Below are 16,080 nucleotides of genomic sequence, written 5' to 3'. Positions count from 1 at the left end.
GAGAGAGAGTAGTGTCTCCTCTGCTGTCATGTTTGTTGTCTGAGTTATCTGTCCTCAGATCCATCACTGTTAGGCAAATAAAGTGTTCCCATCACCCATTTAGCGCAATAACTCTTTCAAAAAAGGCAAAAACCACCTCAAGCAAGCATTAAAACTTTTGTGAAATTGAGGAAGTTTATTCATTTTTTAAATTTCTAATGAGATACTTCAAAATGCGGATAAAAATGCATGTTGACGGAAACACGACTACTGTGATTCATCTGTTCATTTCCTCCAAATTGTCTGTGATTCTACTGCCACATTTGCAGAAGTTGGAAACAGCCTTTGCCATGATTTGTAAAACAGACAACACTGCAGTTAAGCTAGCTGTCACTTTGGGAACTCGATCATGTCATGTAATTAAAGAGACAAATGTATTAAAATGCATGAAGTTGTTTTGTAATGAGTTGTCTGATGACTGCCTCGTTGTGTCAGTGTATTCCTTCGTTCAATATAAGTTAGTCTCTAATTCATAGTTCTTATTAGCCAGGCCGAAGCCAGGCTCAGAGCATCTTCCTTGGCAGAGTACACTTTGGCCATTGTGCTGATTTCAGCATAGCACCATGGTGAGTTGTGCCGGTACTGCAGTCAAATTAGAAAATTTAACTTAACAGTAGTTATTACTCTGAGCACAAAACAAAATGGCAGGGTACCAGGAGATGACCTTGAAATACTATGATGGAACAAATAATTCATTTTTGACGGAAATCCATCTGTAGGTGGAGCTCTTGCATCCATGTTCACCCCAAGGTAGTTAAGCAGATTTAGAAATGGCCACTTTTGAAAGTGGGCTTTGCCAACAGACACAATGCACACCAGACCACCACACAGCACCTTGGTGCACAGGGATGACAAAAATGCTGGCAGCCCAACCCTGAACAATCTTCGAGTCCTGGGGAGCTCTGTCACAGGAGGTGGGCGCAATTGGCATGATGCCCACACTGAGCCAACCTATTCATGCTTGGCTCCTGAGAGGGGCAGGCTAATATAGGCTGGTTTGTTTGTGGTGATCACAGAGACTATACAGGCGGGACCCACCATTTGCTATCTGTGATAGGCATTATATTTTGGATTCCAACATTGGTGCAAGGAAAGGAGGTTAGAGCCCCTGACATGTACAGGTGCATCTCAAAAAAATAAAATATATATATTTTTTTGCACATTTGTCACACTTAAATGTTTCAGATCATCAAACAAATTTTAATATTAGACAAAGACAACCAGAGTAAATACAAAATACAGTTTTTAAATGATGATTTCATTTATTAAGGGAGAAAAGCTATCCAAACCTACCTGGCCCTATGTGAAAAAGTAATTGCTTTCACTAGGCCACTCCAAAACCTTCTTTTTTTTTTTTTTTTAAGCCATTCAGAGGTGGACTTGTTGGTGTATTTTGGATCATTGTCCTGCTGAATAACAAGTGCACTTGAGTTTGAGGTCATGAACTGATGGCCGGATATTGTCCTTCAGGATTTTCTGGTATAGAGCAGAATTCATGGTTCCATCAATTATGGCAAGTCGTCCAGGTCCTGAAGCAGCAAAGCAGCCCAGACCATCACACTAATACCACCATGTTTGACTGCTGGTATTATGTTATTTTCATGAAATGCTGTGTTACTTTTATGCCAGATGTAACAGGATGCACACCTTCCAAAAAGTTCAACCTTTGTCTCGTCAGTCCACAGAATATTTTCCCAAAAGTCTTGGGGATCATCAAGATGTTTTTTGGCAAATGTGAGACAAGCCTTTGTGTTCTTTTTGGTCAGCAGTGGTTTTCGCCTTGGAACTCTCCCATGGATGCCATTTTTGCCCAGTCTCGTTCTTATTGTTGAATCATGGACACTGACCTTCACTGAGGTGAGTGAGGCCTGCAGTTCTTTAGATGCTGTTCTGGCTTCTTTTGTGACCTCTTGGATGAGTCATCGATGCACTCTCTCTGTATTTTTGGTAGGCCAGCCACTCCTGGGAAGGTTCACCACTGTTCCAAGTTTTCTCCATTTGTGGATAATGGCTCTCACTGTGGTTCACTGGAGTCAAAAAGCCTTAGAAGTGGCTTTGTAACACTATATATATATATATATATATATATATATATATATATATATATATATATATATATATATATATATATATATATACAGTGGTGTGAAAAAGTGTTTGCCCCCTCCCTGATTTCTTATTTTTTTGCACATTTGTCAATCTTAAATGTTTCAGATCATCAAACAAATTTTAATATTAGACAAAGACAACCAGAGTAAATATAAAATACGGTTTTTAAATGATGACTTCATTTATTAAGGGAAAAAAGCTACCCAAACCTACATGGCCCTATGTGAAAAAGTAATTGCCCCCCTAACCCTAATGACTGGTTGTGCCACCCTTGGTGGCAACAACTGCAATCAAGCGTTTGCGATAACTGGCAATGAGTCTTTTAAATCACTGTGGAGAAATTTTGACCCACTCTTCTTTACAGAAATGTTTTAATTCAGCCAAATTGGAGGGTTTTTGAGCATGAAAGGCCTGTTTAAGGTCATGCCACAGCATCTCAATTGGATTTAAGTCTGGACTTTGACTAGGCCACTCCAAAACCTTCATTTTGGGATTTTTAAGTCATTCAGAGGTGGACTTGCTGGTGTGTTTTCGATCATTGTCCTGCTGCATAACCCAAATGCGCTTGAGTTTGAGGTCATGAACTGATGGCCGGACATTGTCCCTCAGGATTTTCTGGTAGAGAGCAGAATTCATGGTTCCATCAACTATGGCAAGTCGTCCAGGTCTTGAAACAGCAAAGCAGCCCCAGACCATCACACTACCACCACCATGTTTGACTGTTGGTATGATGTTATTTTCATCAAATGCTGTGTTAGTTTTATGCCAGATGTAACGGGATGCACACCTTCCAAAAAGTTCAACCTTTGTCTCGTCAGTCCACAGAGTATTTCCCCAAAAGTCTTGGGGATCATCAAGATGTTTTTTGGCAAATGTGAGACGAGCCTTTGTGTTCTTTTTGGTCAGCAGTGGTTTTCACCTTGGAACTCTCCCATGGACGCCATTTTTGCCCAGTCTCATTCTTATTGTTGAATCATGGACACTGACCTTCACTGAGGCAAATGAGGCCTGCAGTTCTTTAGATGTTGTTCTGGCTTCTTTTGTGACCTCTTGGATGAGTCGTTGATTCACTCTTGGAGTATTTTTGGTTGGCCAGCCACTCTTGGGAAGGGTCACCACTGTTCCAAGTTTTCTCCATTTGTGGATAATGGCTCTCACTGTGGTTCACTGGAGTCAAAAAGCCTTAGAAGTGGCTTTGTAACCCTTACCAGACTGACAGATGATAGTTACTTTGTTTCTCATCTGTTCTTGAATTTCTTTAGATCGCAGCATGATGTGTTGCTTTTTGAGATCTTTTATCCTACTTCACTTTGTCAGACAGGTTCTATTTAAGTCATTTCTTGATTCAACAGGCCTGGCAGTAATCAGGCCTGGGTGTGGCTTGTGAAATTGAATTCAGCTCTCCAAAAAAACATGGTCAATCACAGTTAATTCATGATTTAACAAGGGGGGCAATTACTTTTTCACAAAGGGCCTGGTAGGTTTGGATTGCCTTTTTCCCTTAATAAATGAAATCATCGTTTAAAAACTGTATTTTATATTTACTTGGGTTATCTTTGTCTAATATCAAAATTTGTTTGATGATCTGAAACATTTAAGTGTGACAAACATGCAAAAAAATAAGAAATCAGGGAGGGGGCAAACACTTTTTCACACCACTGTATATAAATATATATATATATATATATATATATATATATATATATATATATATATATATATATATATACATACACATATATATATATATACACATATACACACACACACACACACACACACATATATATATACATATAGACACACACACACACACACACACATACACTACTCACAAAAAGTTAGGGATATTTGGCTTTCGGGTGAAATTTACGGAAAATGTAAAAAGTTCACACTACAGTGATATTATATCATGAAAGTAGGGCATTTAAGTAGAAGCATGCACTGGTGATTTCCTCATCTCAAACAATTTCTTGAAACAAAAGCCAACAACAGTGGTGGATATACCACAACAAAAAATGTCAATGTCTCAATAACTTGTCATGTGCCCTTAAGCATCAATTACAGCTTGACAACGACGTCTCATGCTGTTCACAAGTCGACTTATTGTCTGCTGAGGCATGGCATCCCACTCTTCTTGAAGGGCGGCCCTCAGGACATTGAGGTTCTGGGGTACAGAGCTCCGAGCCTCTACAAGGCGACTCAGCTGATCCCATAGGTTTTCTATGGGATTCAGGTCTGGAGAAAGTGCAGGCCACTCCATCTGAGATAACCCAGTCTCCAGCAACCGTTCCCTAATGATACGACCTCGATGAGCTGGAGCATTGTCGTCCATGAAGATGAAATTAGGCCTGTGTTGTTCATGCAGGGGCACAATGACTGGATTAATGATGTTATTCAGGTAGTATGGGCTTGTCACTGTACCATTCACAAAGTGTAGGGCAGTTCTGTACTGACTAGACACACCTGCCCACACAGTAACACCACCACCACCAAAGGCTCGTCTGGTGACAACAGTGGCTGATGCATAGGGCTCTCCTTGATGTCTCCAACATCGTTGGCGGCCATCATTTCTGCTCAACATGAATCGGCTTTCATCAGAGAACAGCACTGAGGCCCTCTGGTCCCTCGTCCAGTGTAAATGCTCCCTGGCCCATGCAAGACGATGACACCTGTGCCTGGTGGTGTGGTCAGGTACCCTTGCAGGTCATCTAGCACGCAGACCATGCTGATGTAAACGGTTTCAAATGGTCTGACGTGACACTTGGGTGCCTCTCACCTCCCTTAAATGTGCCTGGAGTTGAGTGGCATTCATCATCCGGTTCCGCAGGGCACTGTTCACAATGAAGCGGTCATCAGTGTGGGATGTGGCCAAAGGATGTCCACTTCTATGCCTTTCTGTGACTCTTCCAGTCTCTCTGTATCTCTGTTGCAACCTGCTGATGACACGTCTGAGAACATCCTGTTTGAAGCCTCGCAATGGCGAGGTGCTGCTGATCAATTGTTGGGTGTCGTCTTGGTCTCATGATGTCAAAATGTGAACAGCATGATGAGGAGGACTGTTTAAATACCAATTCTAATTGAACCAGGAAATTTATTGGTCGATTCATGGATCAAACACCTGTTGTGAATTTTGCCGTTAAACTCCTTGTTAGAGAACAGCAACTTGTGCAAAAAGTACTGAAACATTGAACAGTTGGACATGTGCATTCAAAAGTTTACAGAAGGTCACATTAAGTTCACCTGTAAAGGTTATAATGCATTTTAGGTTCATCCTGAAATTTCACCCGAAAGCCGAATATCCCTCACTTTTTGTGAGTAGTGTATGTACACACATACACACATATACATTGGTGGAAAAAAGTTTTCGGACACCCCGTGCATTTGTGAAATATTGCATTAAGAATCACTCTTATGTCTTCCCAGTGACAAGTTCAAGTTAGTACAGTCACAGCCAAAATACTAAACAAATCCTAAAAAAGCCATTAAAAACTTAAAATTGATTGGTTCCATAAAAACACATAAGAAATTTTGAGTATTGGGTCATTTTGGTACCAGTGATGACAGTCGTTCTTTTTATTAAAAGCCAAAATTTTTCTTGCCAAGTTTCGTGTCTATATAAAGCCAGCACATTTGAAAGTTCTTCAGACACAAAAATGGCTAAAGAAAGAACCTAACACAGGAAACATGCCTGAAGATAAAGATTCTCAGCCAGGAAGGGTACAGCTGCCGCCAGAGAGCCAGGAAGTGCAGATGCAGTCCTTCAGCAGTTGGATTCACTCTGCAGAAATACAGACGAACCAACAGCTTGGAAGACAAACCAAGATCTGGGCGTCCAAGGGTTTCTTCAGCAAGAAATGACCACATCCTGATCCGCATGTGCAGGCAAAACAGCCAAATGACATCACAGAAGCTTCAGCAGCAGTGGTCAAACCAAACTGGTGTCCAGTGTTCCACCCGCACTGTACATGGCCGACTTTTAGATCATGGCTTAAGGTCCTACAAGGCTATCAAGAAGCCCCTGATCAATGAGAGACAGAGGTTAGCCCGGTGTCATTGGGCCCAGGCACACAAGAACTGAACAGCCAGGAATTGGAAGAAGATTCTGTGGTCAGAAGAATTTGTCAAGAATTGTTAGTTTTTCTTGTAAACAATAAACAAAAAAAAATATAATTTGTATTTGTTTGTATCTGTCTAATGCAGCCACACCTTTTGAAACACAAAAAAGATTTTTCCACAAATATTTCATGATAATATTTGAGATTGTGTAACATTTTAAGGGTGTCCAAAATCTTTTTTCCACCACTGTATATACACATACATATATGCATATATACACACATACATACATATATATATATACAGTACAGGCCAAAAGTTTGGACACACCTTCTCATTCAATGCGTTTTCTTTATTTTCATGACTATTTACATTGTAGATTCTCACTGAAGGAATCAAAACTATGAATGAACACGTGGAGTTATGTACTTAACAAAAAAAGGTGAAAGAACTGAAAACATGTTTTATATTCTAGTTTCTTCAAAATAGCCACCCATTGCGCGGATTACTGCTTTGCACACTCTTGGCATTCTCTCGATGAGCTTCAAGAGGTAGTCACCTGAAATGGTTTTCACTTCACAGGTGTGCCTTATCAGGGTTAATTAGTGGAATTTCTTGCTTTATCAATAGGGTTGGGACCATCAGTTGTGTTGGGCAGAAGTCAGGTTACTACACAGCCGACAGCCCTATTGGACAACTGTTAAAATTCATATTATGGCAAGAACCAATCAGCTAACTAAAGAAAAACGAGTGGCCATCATTACTTTAAGAAATGAAGGTCAGTCAGTCTGGAAAATTGCAAAAACTTTAAATGTGTCCCCAAGTGGAGTCGCAAAAACCATCAAGCGCTACAACGAAACTGGCACACATGAGGACCGACCCAGGAAAGGAAGACCAAGAGTCACCTCTGCTTCTAAGGACAAGTTCATCCGAGTCACCAGCCTCAGAAATCGCAAGTTAACAGCAGCTCAGATCAGAGACCAGATAAATGCCACACAGAGTTCTAGCAGCAGACCCATCTCTAGAACAACTGTTAAGAGGAGACTGCGCCAATCAGGCCTTCATGGTCAAATAGCTGCTAGGAAACCACTGCTAAGGAGAGGCAACAAGCAGAAGAGATTTGTTTGGACCAGGAAACACAAGGAATGGACATTAGACCAGTGGAAATCTGTGCTTTGGTCTGATGAGTCCAAATTTGAGATCTTTGCTTCCAACCGCCATGTCTTTGTGAGACACAGAAAGGTGAACGATGGATTCCACATGCCTGGTTCCCACTGTGAAGCATGGAGGAGGAGGTGTGATGGTGTGGGGGTGTTTTGCTGGTGACACTGTTGGGGATTTATTCAAAATTGAAGGCACACTGACCCAGCATGGCTACCACAGCATCCTGCAGCGACATGGCATCCCATCCGGTTTGTGTTTAGTTGGACGATCATTTATTTTTCAACAGGACAATGAGCCCAAACACACCTCCAGGCTGTGTAAGGGCTATTTGACCAAGAAGGAGAGTGATGGAGTGCTGCGGCAGATGACCTGGCCTCCACAGTCACCGGACCTGAACCCAATCCAGATGGTTTGGGGTGAGCTGGACCGCAGAGTGAAGGCAAAGGGGCCAACAAGTGCGAAACACCTCTGGGAACTCCTTCAAGACTGTTGGAAAACCATTTCAGGTGTCTACCTCTTGAAGCTCATAGAGAATGCCAAGAGTGTGCAAAGCAGTAATCAGAGCAAAGGGTGGCTATTTTGAAGAAACTAGAATATAAAACATGTTTTCAGTTATTTCACCTTTTTTTTGTCAAGTACATAACGCCACGTGTTCATTCATAGTTTTGATTCCTTCAGTTAGAATCTACAATGTAAATAGTCATGAAAATAAAGAAAACGCATTGAATGAGAAGGTGTGTCCAAACTTTTGGCCTGTCCTGTACACACACACACACACACACACACATATATACACACAAACACACACACACATATATATATGAAATATTATATACAGATGATATTAGTATATACAAGAAAAAACAGAAGATACGCAGTCTATGTAGGGTGTTGTAGGATTACTTGCTTGGATAGACTATCATAAAATAATGGGGAAATTATAAGAATAAACTATTCAACACTTTTCCTCCTGCCTCCGCAAAATCGTTTAATGCGCGGCTCGATAATCGGCGAATGGGCGCGTTGCGCAATCAATAATCAACCATGTTGTCTGTGTCGCTGTCCATGGTGCTGCTGCAACCGCGTATAAACAAAAGTTGATTTATGATGAAAGGTATATATGGCAGTCTGTGTGCGGTGCTGACCAAGGCACCGGCCGGCATCAGGTGGGCCAGCCGGTGTGCGCCGCCACCCGGTTGAATGTGGACAGTTGAATGTGTGAGTTGGACGCTCTCTGAAGTTACCTCCGAAACTGTCAAGGTAAATAAACATCCCTTAACCCTGGCCCTGAGTGCAATGTGAGACGGTGGCGGTCTCAGAAAGAAGAGCTAAAAAATGCCCACAGCCAGAGAAGGACTTTTCATGGTCCAAAAACTGGTCGATTCAACGAGACTGACAGGAGGGTGTGCGATTTTATGAATGAGAAACGTAGTGAAGGACTGCCCGTTACGAGGGCTGTGATGCAGCAAAAAGCACCTGAAGTTGCCACAGCTCAACATACCCCGCACTGAGTTTAAAGCTAGCATGGGCTGGTGTCACAGAATGTCCATATAAAAAGTATGTTTCCAAAAAAGGGTCTTGAAAAAGATGGGTCGTCTTATATTCAGATCAATACGGTATTTCTTCCATGTCCAGTCTAGCCTATTTAAGATCTATATCTGCAGTACACCTTTTAGCCAGATGAGGGAGCTCGTTGTTATTTTTTTAATTATTTTTTTTTTTAAACCATACTCGCACTTTCCGCTCAGATCACCAATAGTGTGTTTCCGCCATATTTTCGCCGTAATTCGCGCTCAGACAGCCACAATGGATGCTTGGCTGATCAAAAAGAGAGCCCCGGATAAGACACTACTACCAACAAGAGAACAATCTATATCTTTTGAGATGGCTGTTTTACCTATTCAAGATGAAGTGATGTGGAAATGGCACTAAAAATGGCCAGAAATGGCAATTTATGTACAAGTTCGCTCTTGTGATTTACAGATAAAGCCTACATTGTGATTTGGGTCGCAGTGGTTTGTCATTTTTAAAAAATGGGTCCCCAGAAAAAAAGTTTGGGAAACACTGGTCTAGACCTAGAAATAATCAAATCAAAAATAAAAAGGGCAGTCGGATCTTTTCCAAATAGGGATCAAGAATTCCACTCATAAAAACCACATAACAACGGACATGAATTTAACACACTTTATTAACTACGCAATTACATACACCTACCTATGATAAATGATATATGGGAATATAAACAGAACAAACAAACAAACCAACAAACATAAAATGAAACATACGTTGAATGGCAAAATTGGAATGAACAGTGAATGGGTAAGACACAAGTAATGATTATGGATATAAAATAGATATTTCAGTGAATGAAATTAACTAACTCAAAGTGTGCCGAAGAGAGAGAGAGACTGATTATGGCTTATGCAGATTTAGACGGCAGACAGTACTAATTGATTAAAAATCACCGCACTACAGCCTGGAGTGAGGATCTGAGCGGAGTTTGAACCTCGCGGCGTTGACGGCAGAGAGCCAGCTGATTGCAGCAGACGGACGGAGGAGAAGGGAGGCGATGAAGCTGGAGCTAAGGCTGCGGTGGATCGGTCGCTAGCTGGAATGGATTCGCGCAGGAAAAGCTCCGCGGGGGTCTTGGTCTGGTTCAGGAGTTTCGATGGAGTAAGCTCTCGGTGAGAAGCTCTGATGGTATAAGCTCTCCCGGAGTAAGCTCTGATGGTCTAAGCTCTCATGGTGTAAGCTCTGGTCTCTCTTGGGCACAGACTGATTTTAACCCTTTTAGGCCCCTATCTTTGGCCAATCAAACGGTTGTACTGACTGTCATAAATTTCAAAGGGCAAGCCCCTTGTCTCGATTTCCTGGCCAATAAAGGGGACCGCCTGAAAAAGGGGTTAACAGACCGGAATTAGATGAAATATTCCTCTAACAGATTTCATATTATGCAACCTGTCAGAGGAATTCTGAAAATCACCTGAGAATTGACTTCCTTACACCCTGCGCAGCAAAATGACACCAAACACGACATAACAAATCATAACATGGTCACATCTACCTTTGCTTGTAGACTCAAGTTGATAAAACTTAACTTCTGTAACAAGCCTGACCTTTGTTATTGATATTAATGCATGTTTGGCAACCCTTATAGCCCACAGTCCATTTTGGTGCAGTAAAGTTCACTTCTCTCAGGTGTTGTTCAGACGTATTGTGTGGTTTCAAGGCACCCCAACTAGGGATGGTGAAAATGGAAAATTTTCTTGGTCGGACCATCGGGCCGCATTAATCGGTTTATTTCGGTAACCGAGAATATTATTTTACTGTTTTTCTGTAAACCATAAAAGAATAACCGCAACAAATAGAAGCTAGCAGCGCTAGCAACGGCGCCATTGTCTTGCCCCGGTACGGCATACCACTACGTCCGCGACAAACATAAGCTTGGCTCGTTTCTCCCCATAGATATCTATAATATCTATAATATAATATACTATAATATAATTATTATCGATATCTATGGTTTGTCTCTACCGAGCTGAGCTCTGTGCGTAATGACGTCATCAAAACCCGGCAGAGCGTCCCGTCGGCATGTTTACCGTATTAAACTGTACGTAAGCGCAAGAGCCTTCAGGAACAGTTGGAATTTTTCGATGGATAAAATCTTACGGTAGTTACGGTATTTACAATCTGACATGCGCATTTGTGTCGGCGACGACACGTTCGGACTAGAGTGCCTGTAGAGAGAGAGTGGCGACAACTCCGTTCACTCCAACGGTTCCATTTTTTCACAGCAATGGCAGCGTAAGGAGACCCTCTCTCTACAGGCACTCTAGTTCGGGTTTAAAGGTTTTTACCAGACAAGATTATTTGGTTAAAGTTCAAACGGTCAACAAATCCGGTCAAACGGCCAACCGGTTAGCATCCCCTACCCCCAACCCCAGTCATTAGTGTAGATGAGTGTTTGTGGTATGAACCAAGGGCTTTGAAACCCACATTCCTGAGTCCTAGTGGAGCCAGAAGATTTGTTATCAGGAAGATGCCAAATCCTCTGTGAAGGTGTTCCTTGACCCAGTCACATGTAAATCAATGATTGATCGCATCATTGATCTGGGAAGAAGTCCTTATAGGGGAGAAACATTTCTTCCAATGACCAGTCCTCCAGGAAGTGAGACCTAAATGGTTATTCTGGTGTTGCTCCAGTTGGTCAGGGGTGATGGATTTACAGCCCTTGGTCTAGCAAGGGTTGCAGTTTAAGAGGCAGGATTTAAGATGAACCAAGACTAGTCTTGCTCAGTGCAGCATACACATCAGAGGGGGAGAGTTTGAGAGGTTGGTGATCTGCAGGGGGTGCAGACTTGATGACTGCGTCTAGGTTGTCCCTGTCCAAGTGAGCATTAGGCCCGTTTCCACCAAAAGGTTCCTGGTAGTATTTCAGGGGCAGGAACTATTACAGGAATGTCCTCTCCCTCGGCCCTCTCAACTGCCGTGTCTCCACTGAGAGGGCCGAGTAGGAAGAAGGTTCCTGTAAAGTTACCGGGTGGTTGCATGACCATGACTGGGGCATCAAAATGCGTGTTGTTAAAAAAGCGTGTTGTTAGTGTTAGCTAACATCCGTTAAAGCTAACGTTAGCGTCCCTAAAATGCCGTCTAAAAAGGTTGTTGTTAGCGTTAGCTAACGTTCCCTAAAACTAACATTAGCATCCCTAAAAATGCCGGCTAAAAAGTGTGTTGTTAGCGTTAGCTAACGTTAGCTAGCACGTTAGCGTTAGCTTGGTAGTGTTGGCCGTGTTGCTAGGGATGCCTAACGTTAGCTAAAGCTAACGCTAGCATCCGGCTATTTTGTTGCTTTCTGTTGACACCACATCACGCCATGAAGCCCCACCCAGGAGTTTTTCGGGGCCGCTCAGAGTCCCTACCCCAAGGCAGGGCCGTTTTTTAGCCCCTGTAAAATTTCAGGAACTCTCTCCTTCGGGGTAGTTCCGGCGGTGGAGACACGCGACAACGGCCCGGCCCCGTAAAATTACCCAGAAGTTCCGTCGGTGGAAGCTGGTTGAGGGGATGTTGCTGGTGGGTTTATAGTCAGTGATGGCCTGGATGCCCTGCCACATGTGTTGGGGGTGTTAAAGAACTCCTCAGTCTTTAACTTATGACTGTGCTTGGCCCTCTTTATGCCTTTCTGCAGATTGGCCCTGGATGCACTGTAGGCTTGCATGTCCCCTGATCTGAAAGCGGTGTTGCGTGCCTTCAGCAGTAGGCGTACCTCTCTGTTCATCCATGGCTTCTGATTTGGGAATGTAGTGATCCGTTTGAGGGTAGTGACACTGTCTGAGTTGGTTCTGATGTAGCTCAGGACTGAGGAGGCAAAGTGGTTGATGTCCATGCAGGAATCCGGAATAGCCTGCTTTGCAACCATATTCCAGTTCAGTGTGTGCTAACCGTTGCTGAAGTGCAGTCTGAGCTCCCTCTGGCCACACTTTAGCTGTCTTACAGACTGTTTCGCATGTTTGATATGTGGTAAGTATTTAATATTAAGTGTGGTTTATCAAACTTACATTCAAATTTTTTGTTGAACTTGTTAGCATAGGCTAATTATTTTAAGAATTACATGACTAATAGTTTTTCAATCAACATTTTAAAAAAATCTTACATACCCTACCCCTTGCAGTGCTCTAACGTACCCCATTTGAGAGCCACTGGTGAAGATCGTGTACACACTAGGCAGGCCATCCTGACTGCCAACTGCATTTGTGTTGCTAAATTTCAGTGACAACAGATATTTCAAGTATATGGGCTGGGCCATGTCAGCACAGCCCAGTCCATATACAAGAAAACAATGCATTGTAGGCGAGGTTGAGAAAGTGTAAAAATGTTGTCTTAAGGCATGGATTGATGAAAGAATTCATTAAAGGGGGTGTTGCAAATTCAAATATGAGAACCAATGAAAAATAGTGCTCAAACTTTGAACAAATACTGCCAAATGAATAGAACCTAGTCTGAAAAAGAAGTGATAGCTCCTTGCTGTCGTGCCCTTGTCAGTGTCAGCCAGGCTAGTGGCATTATGCTTTTTAGTCAAGAAAATGTAAGAACATGTCTCTATACAACTAAGAAAGTTACACTGGACAACGACAACTTCTATGAGCTGATAAGTGAAACCACTTGCAATATGTTACAGTTTATAACAACAACAAACAGAGTAAGTAGCTGTAGTGAAAAGCTGGTAGTTCTTGGTCTGCATTGCAGTAGTTTCAAAGTGTATGATAGTTGTACATAGGCAGGTGTTATTCAATTTAGCAACTAATGCATAATCATGTGACTCACATTTAAATCAGTATAAATGTAGTTGACTCAATGTTTTTTTCACTAAGAAAGTAGTGTGTCTTACCTGTGGCATGGGAAGGAGCGATCTCCGGCCCACAGAGTGACATCAGTGAACATACTCTGTTTCCTCAGTGTGTTCAGGTGGGTGAGGACACTGTCAGGATGCGAAGGCTTGTGGAACAACGAGATATTCATGGATCCCGTACTGGTACGGGATTTACGATTCTCATGAACACTGACCGACATGGCAGGTTGGTTTGGCACCTCCAGGCAGTCACTTGGAACCGCCTCTCCAACTAGACAATGACAGCACAAAGAGGAGGAGAGGAGGAGATCGAACATTTATTTAAACCATTAAACCATTACGACTGTTGTTGTAAATATTGACAATTTCACAATATTCTCATTGAAGATAACCTTATGAGTTGATAACAACTTGTTACGTTACCTTAGTAATTTATTAGTGTAATCAATCTAAATCCCACATCCAAAAATACAGGCCAACATATCTGCGTTTTTTCAAAAAAAAAAACGCAGGGAACTGAATCAACAAGTAGGCTTTCTACTGATCTGATCGGCTATATCAGATCGGCCAATATTTTGTGTGATGTCTTAATTCGCCGATCCGATCAATGACGTCATTGTCATGTTGAAAACTTTTTGCAGATGCTCCTGTTGCATTGTTTTATCTGTCTCATTTACTCGGAAGAAGTTCCACACCACCGCCATGTTACCCTGCAAACATGCCCCAGTGGGGCCCACGCAGGCTTTTTGTGGGCACTGTGGGCTAGGGCCAGCCAGACCAAACCTACACCGGCCCAGTGCTGGCTTGCCCAGGCAAGGCCCAAAGCTCTGAGCTCACCACGGGCTCTCCGTAAGCAGCCCATAATAGCGGATTGCCCACAGAAAGCCCATGTTGGCCCAGTGTGGGCCAGCCCATTGGGTCCAGAGCAACTTTTGTACCGTTGGGCCCATGCAGGCTTTTTGCGGGCACTGTGGGCTAGGGCCAGCCCAGACCAAACCTACACCGGCCCAGTGCTGGCTTGCCCAGGCAAGGCCCAAAGCTCTGAGCTCACCACAGGCTCTCCGTAAGCAGCCCATAATAGCGGATTGCCCACAGAAAGCCCATGTTGGCCCAGTGTGGGCCAGCCCATTTGGGTCCAGAGCAACTTTTGTACCGTTGGGCCCATGCTGGTTTTGTGCAGGCAGCCCAAAGTCATTTCCCACGCTTTGGCGGCTTTTTTTTTTTCTATGTAATTTGAATTCAGAGAGACACAGCATTTATAGCCTCTGCACAGAAAGCATAAAAAATCCATTATTTAATTGGATTTGTGTCTGCACATGATCACTTAAAACTCATGAACAAATATTACTCTTTGTTTTTAACAAGAAAAGCCTATAATTTTTAATAGATATTGATGTTTTAATACTGTTTAGCAGGGTTCAAAATTAACAGTTTACCATTTTACAGTTGCTGGTAAAATATGTCTGGCTTCCAACCATTGGCTCATAGTCATAAAAGAAAGAAAAAGAGGAAAAAATAAATAAAAAAACTGAATTAAATCAAAGAAGACTCAAAGCTTTAAAAGAAATATATGACCCTGCATATTAGGAACAAATTAAATGGTTATTATTTTATTATTTATTTATTTATTTACTTTATTTATTTTATCTACAAATGTAAAGTTCAATGACTGCGACAGAGCGCTACATGCTTGGAACTATTTTTTGCTGAAGAGGTGCCATATATCACTACGCACTTGAGCCTCTTCACAACATGCCTCACCGGAACAGAACGCAACTGTACGTCTCCTGGCTGAAGGTGGTGTTTTCCCGAGGTGAGTTTTAACTTGTAATGTTTCATCTTAAAGTTTAATGTTACAGCAAACTATTGTCATAGTGTGTGTTCTCCTGGGATTGTATTTGAAATGGTTTTTAGTTGATTCCGACCATTCACCATTTTTTCGAACTAGCTAGGTGACTGAGCAGGTGACTTCACTGATCACCTCACCTTGTATCAGAAAGGAGGAGCTAATCAGTGAAATCACCTGAGGCCTGTACCATAAAGCTGGATCTCGGCTTAGTGAGCTAACTTCAGGCTTAACCCTGGCTTTTCTGTACCATAAAGGTGGCTTACTTTTTATCGGGCTACGTTGCCGTGGTAACGTATGCTGAACACCTAACCTGCTCCGGAGCAGGCTAAGTTCAGGATAAGAGCTCAGCAGGTAGAAAAGCCCCACCTGCTGACCAGTCAGCTCTCTTGGAAAATGGCCTGCCCATTTTCCCTTTCTTCTTCTTTTATAAAATTCAAATTAATACATTTTACAATTCTTCTTGTATTTTTTTAACTTATGACTCCGCACTGCCCAACCAATATTTGATCTTGTA

At 42.3% G+C, this 16,080-nt stretch overlaps 1 protein-coding gene across 4 annotated transcripts in view; it reads right to left on the bottom strand.

Moving 5' to 3' along the window:
• enc2 (ectodermal-neural cortex 2) overlaps positions 1-16,080 on the bottom strand; it is a 225,307-nt gene that overhangs the window by 133,387 nt on the left and 75,840 nt on the right. For all 4 annotated transcript variants that reach the window (XM_030053022.1, XM_030053023.1, XM_030053021.1 and 1 more), the window contains exon 2: positions 13,757-13,988. In XM_030053022.1, the coding sequence (XP_029908882.1) occupies positions 13,757-13,938 (182 nt within the window). In that variant the 5' untranslated portion in view covers positions 13,939-13,988. The remainder of the gene's footprint in view (positions 1-13,756; positions 13,989-16,080) is intronic.

Source organism: Myripristis murdjan, chromosome 6 (assembly GCF_902150065.1).
Source record: "Myripristis murdjan chromosome 6, fMyrMur1.1, whole genome shotgun sequence".
NCBI classification, from domain to species: Eukaryota; Metazoa; Chordata; class Actinopteri; order Holocentriformes; family Holocentridae; genus Myripristis; species Myripristis murdjan.
Note: the sequence above shows the minus strand (reverse complement) of the source record. Positions and strands in the feature narration are given on the sequence as shown.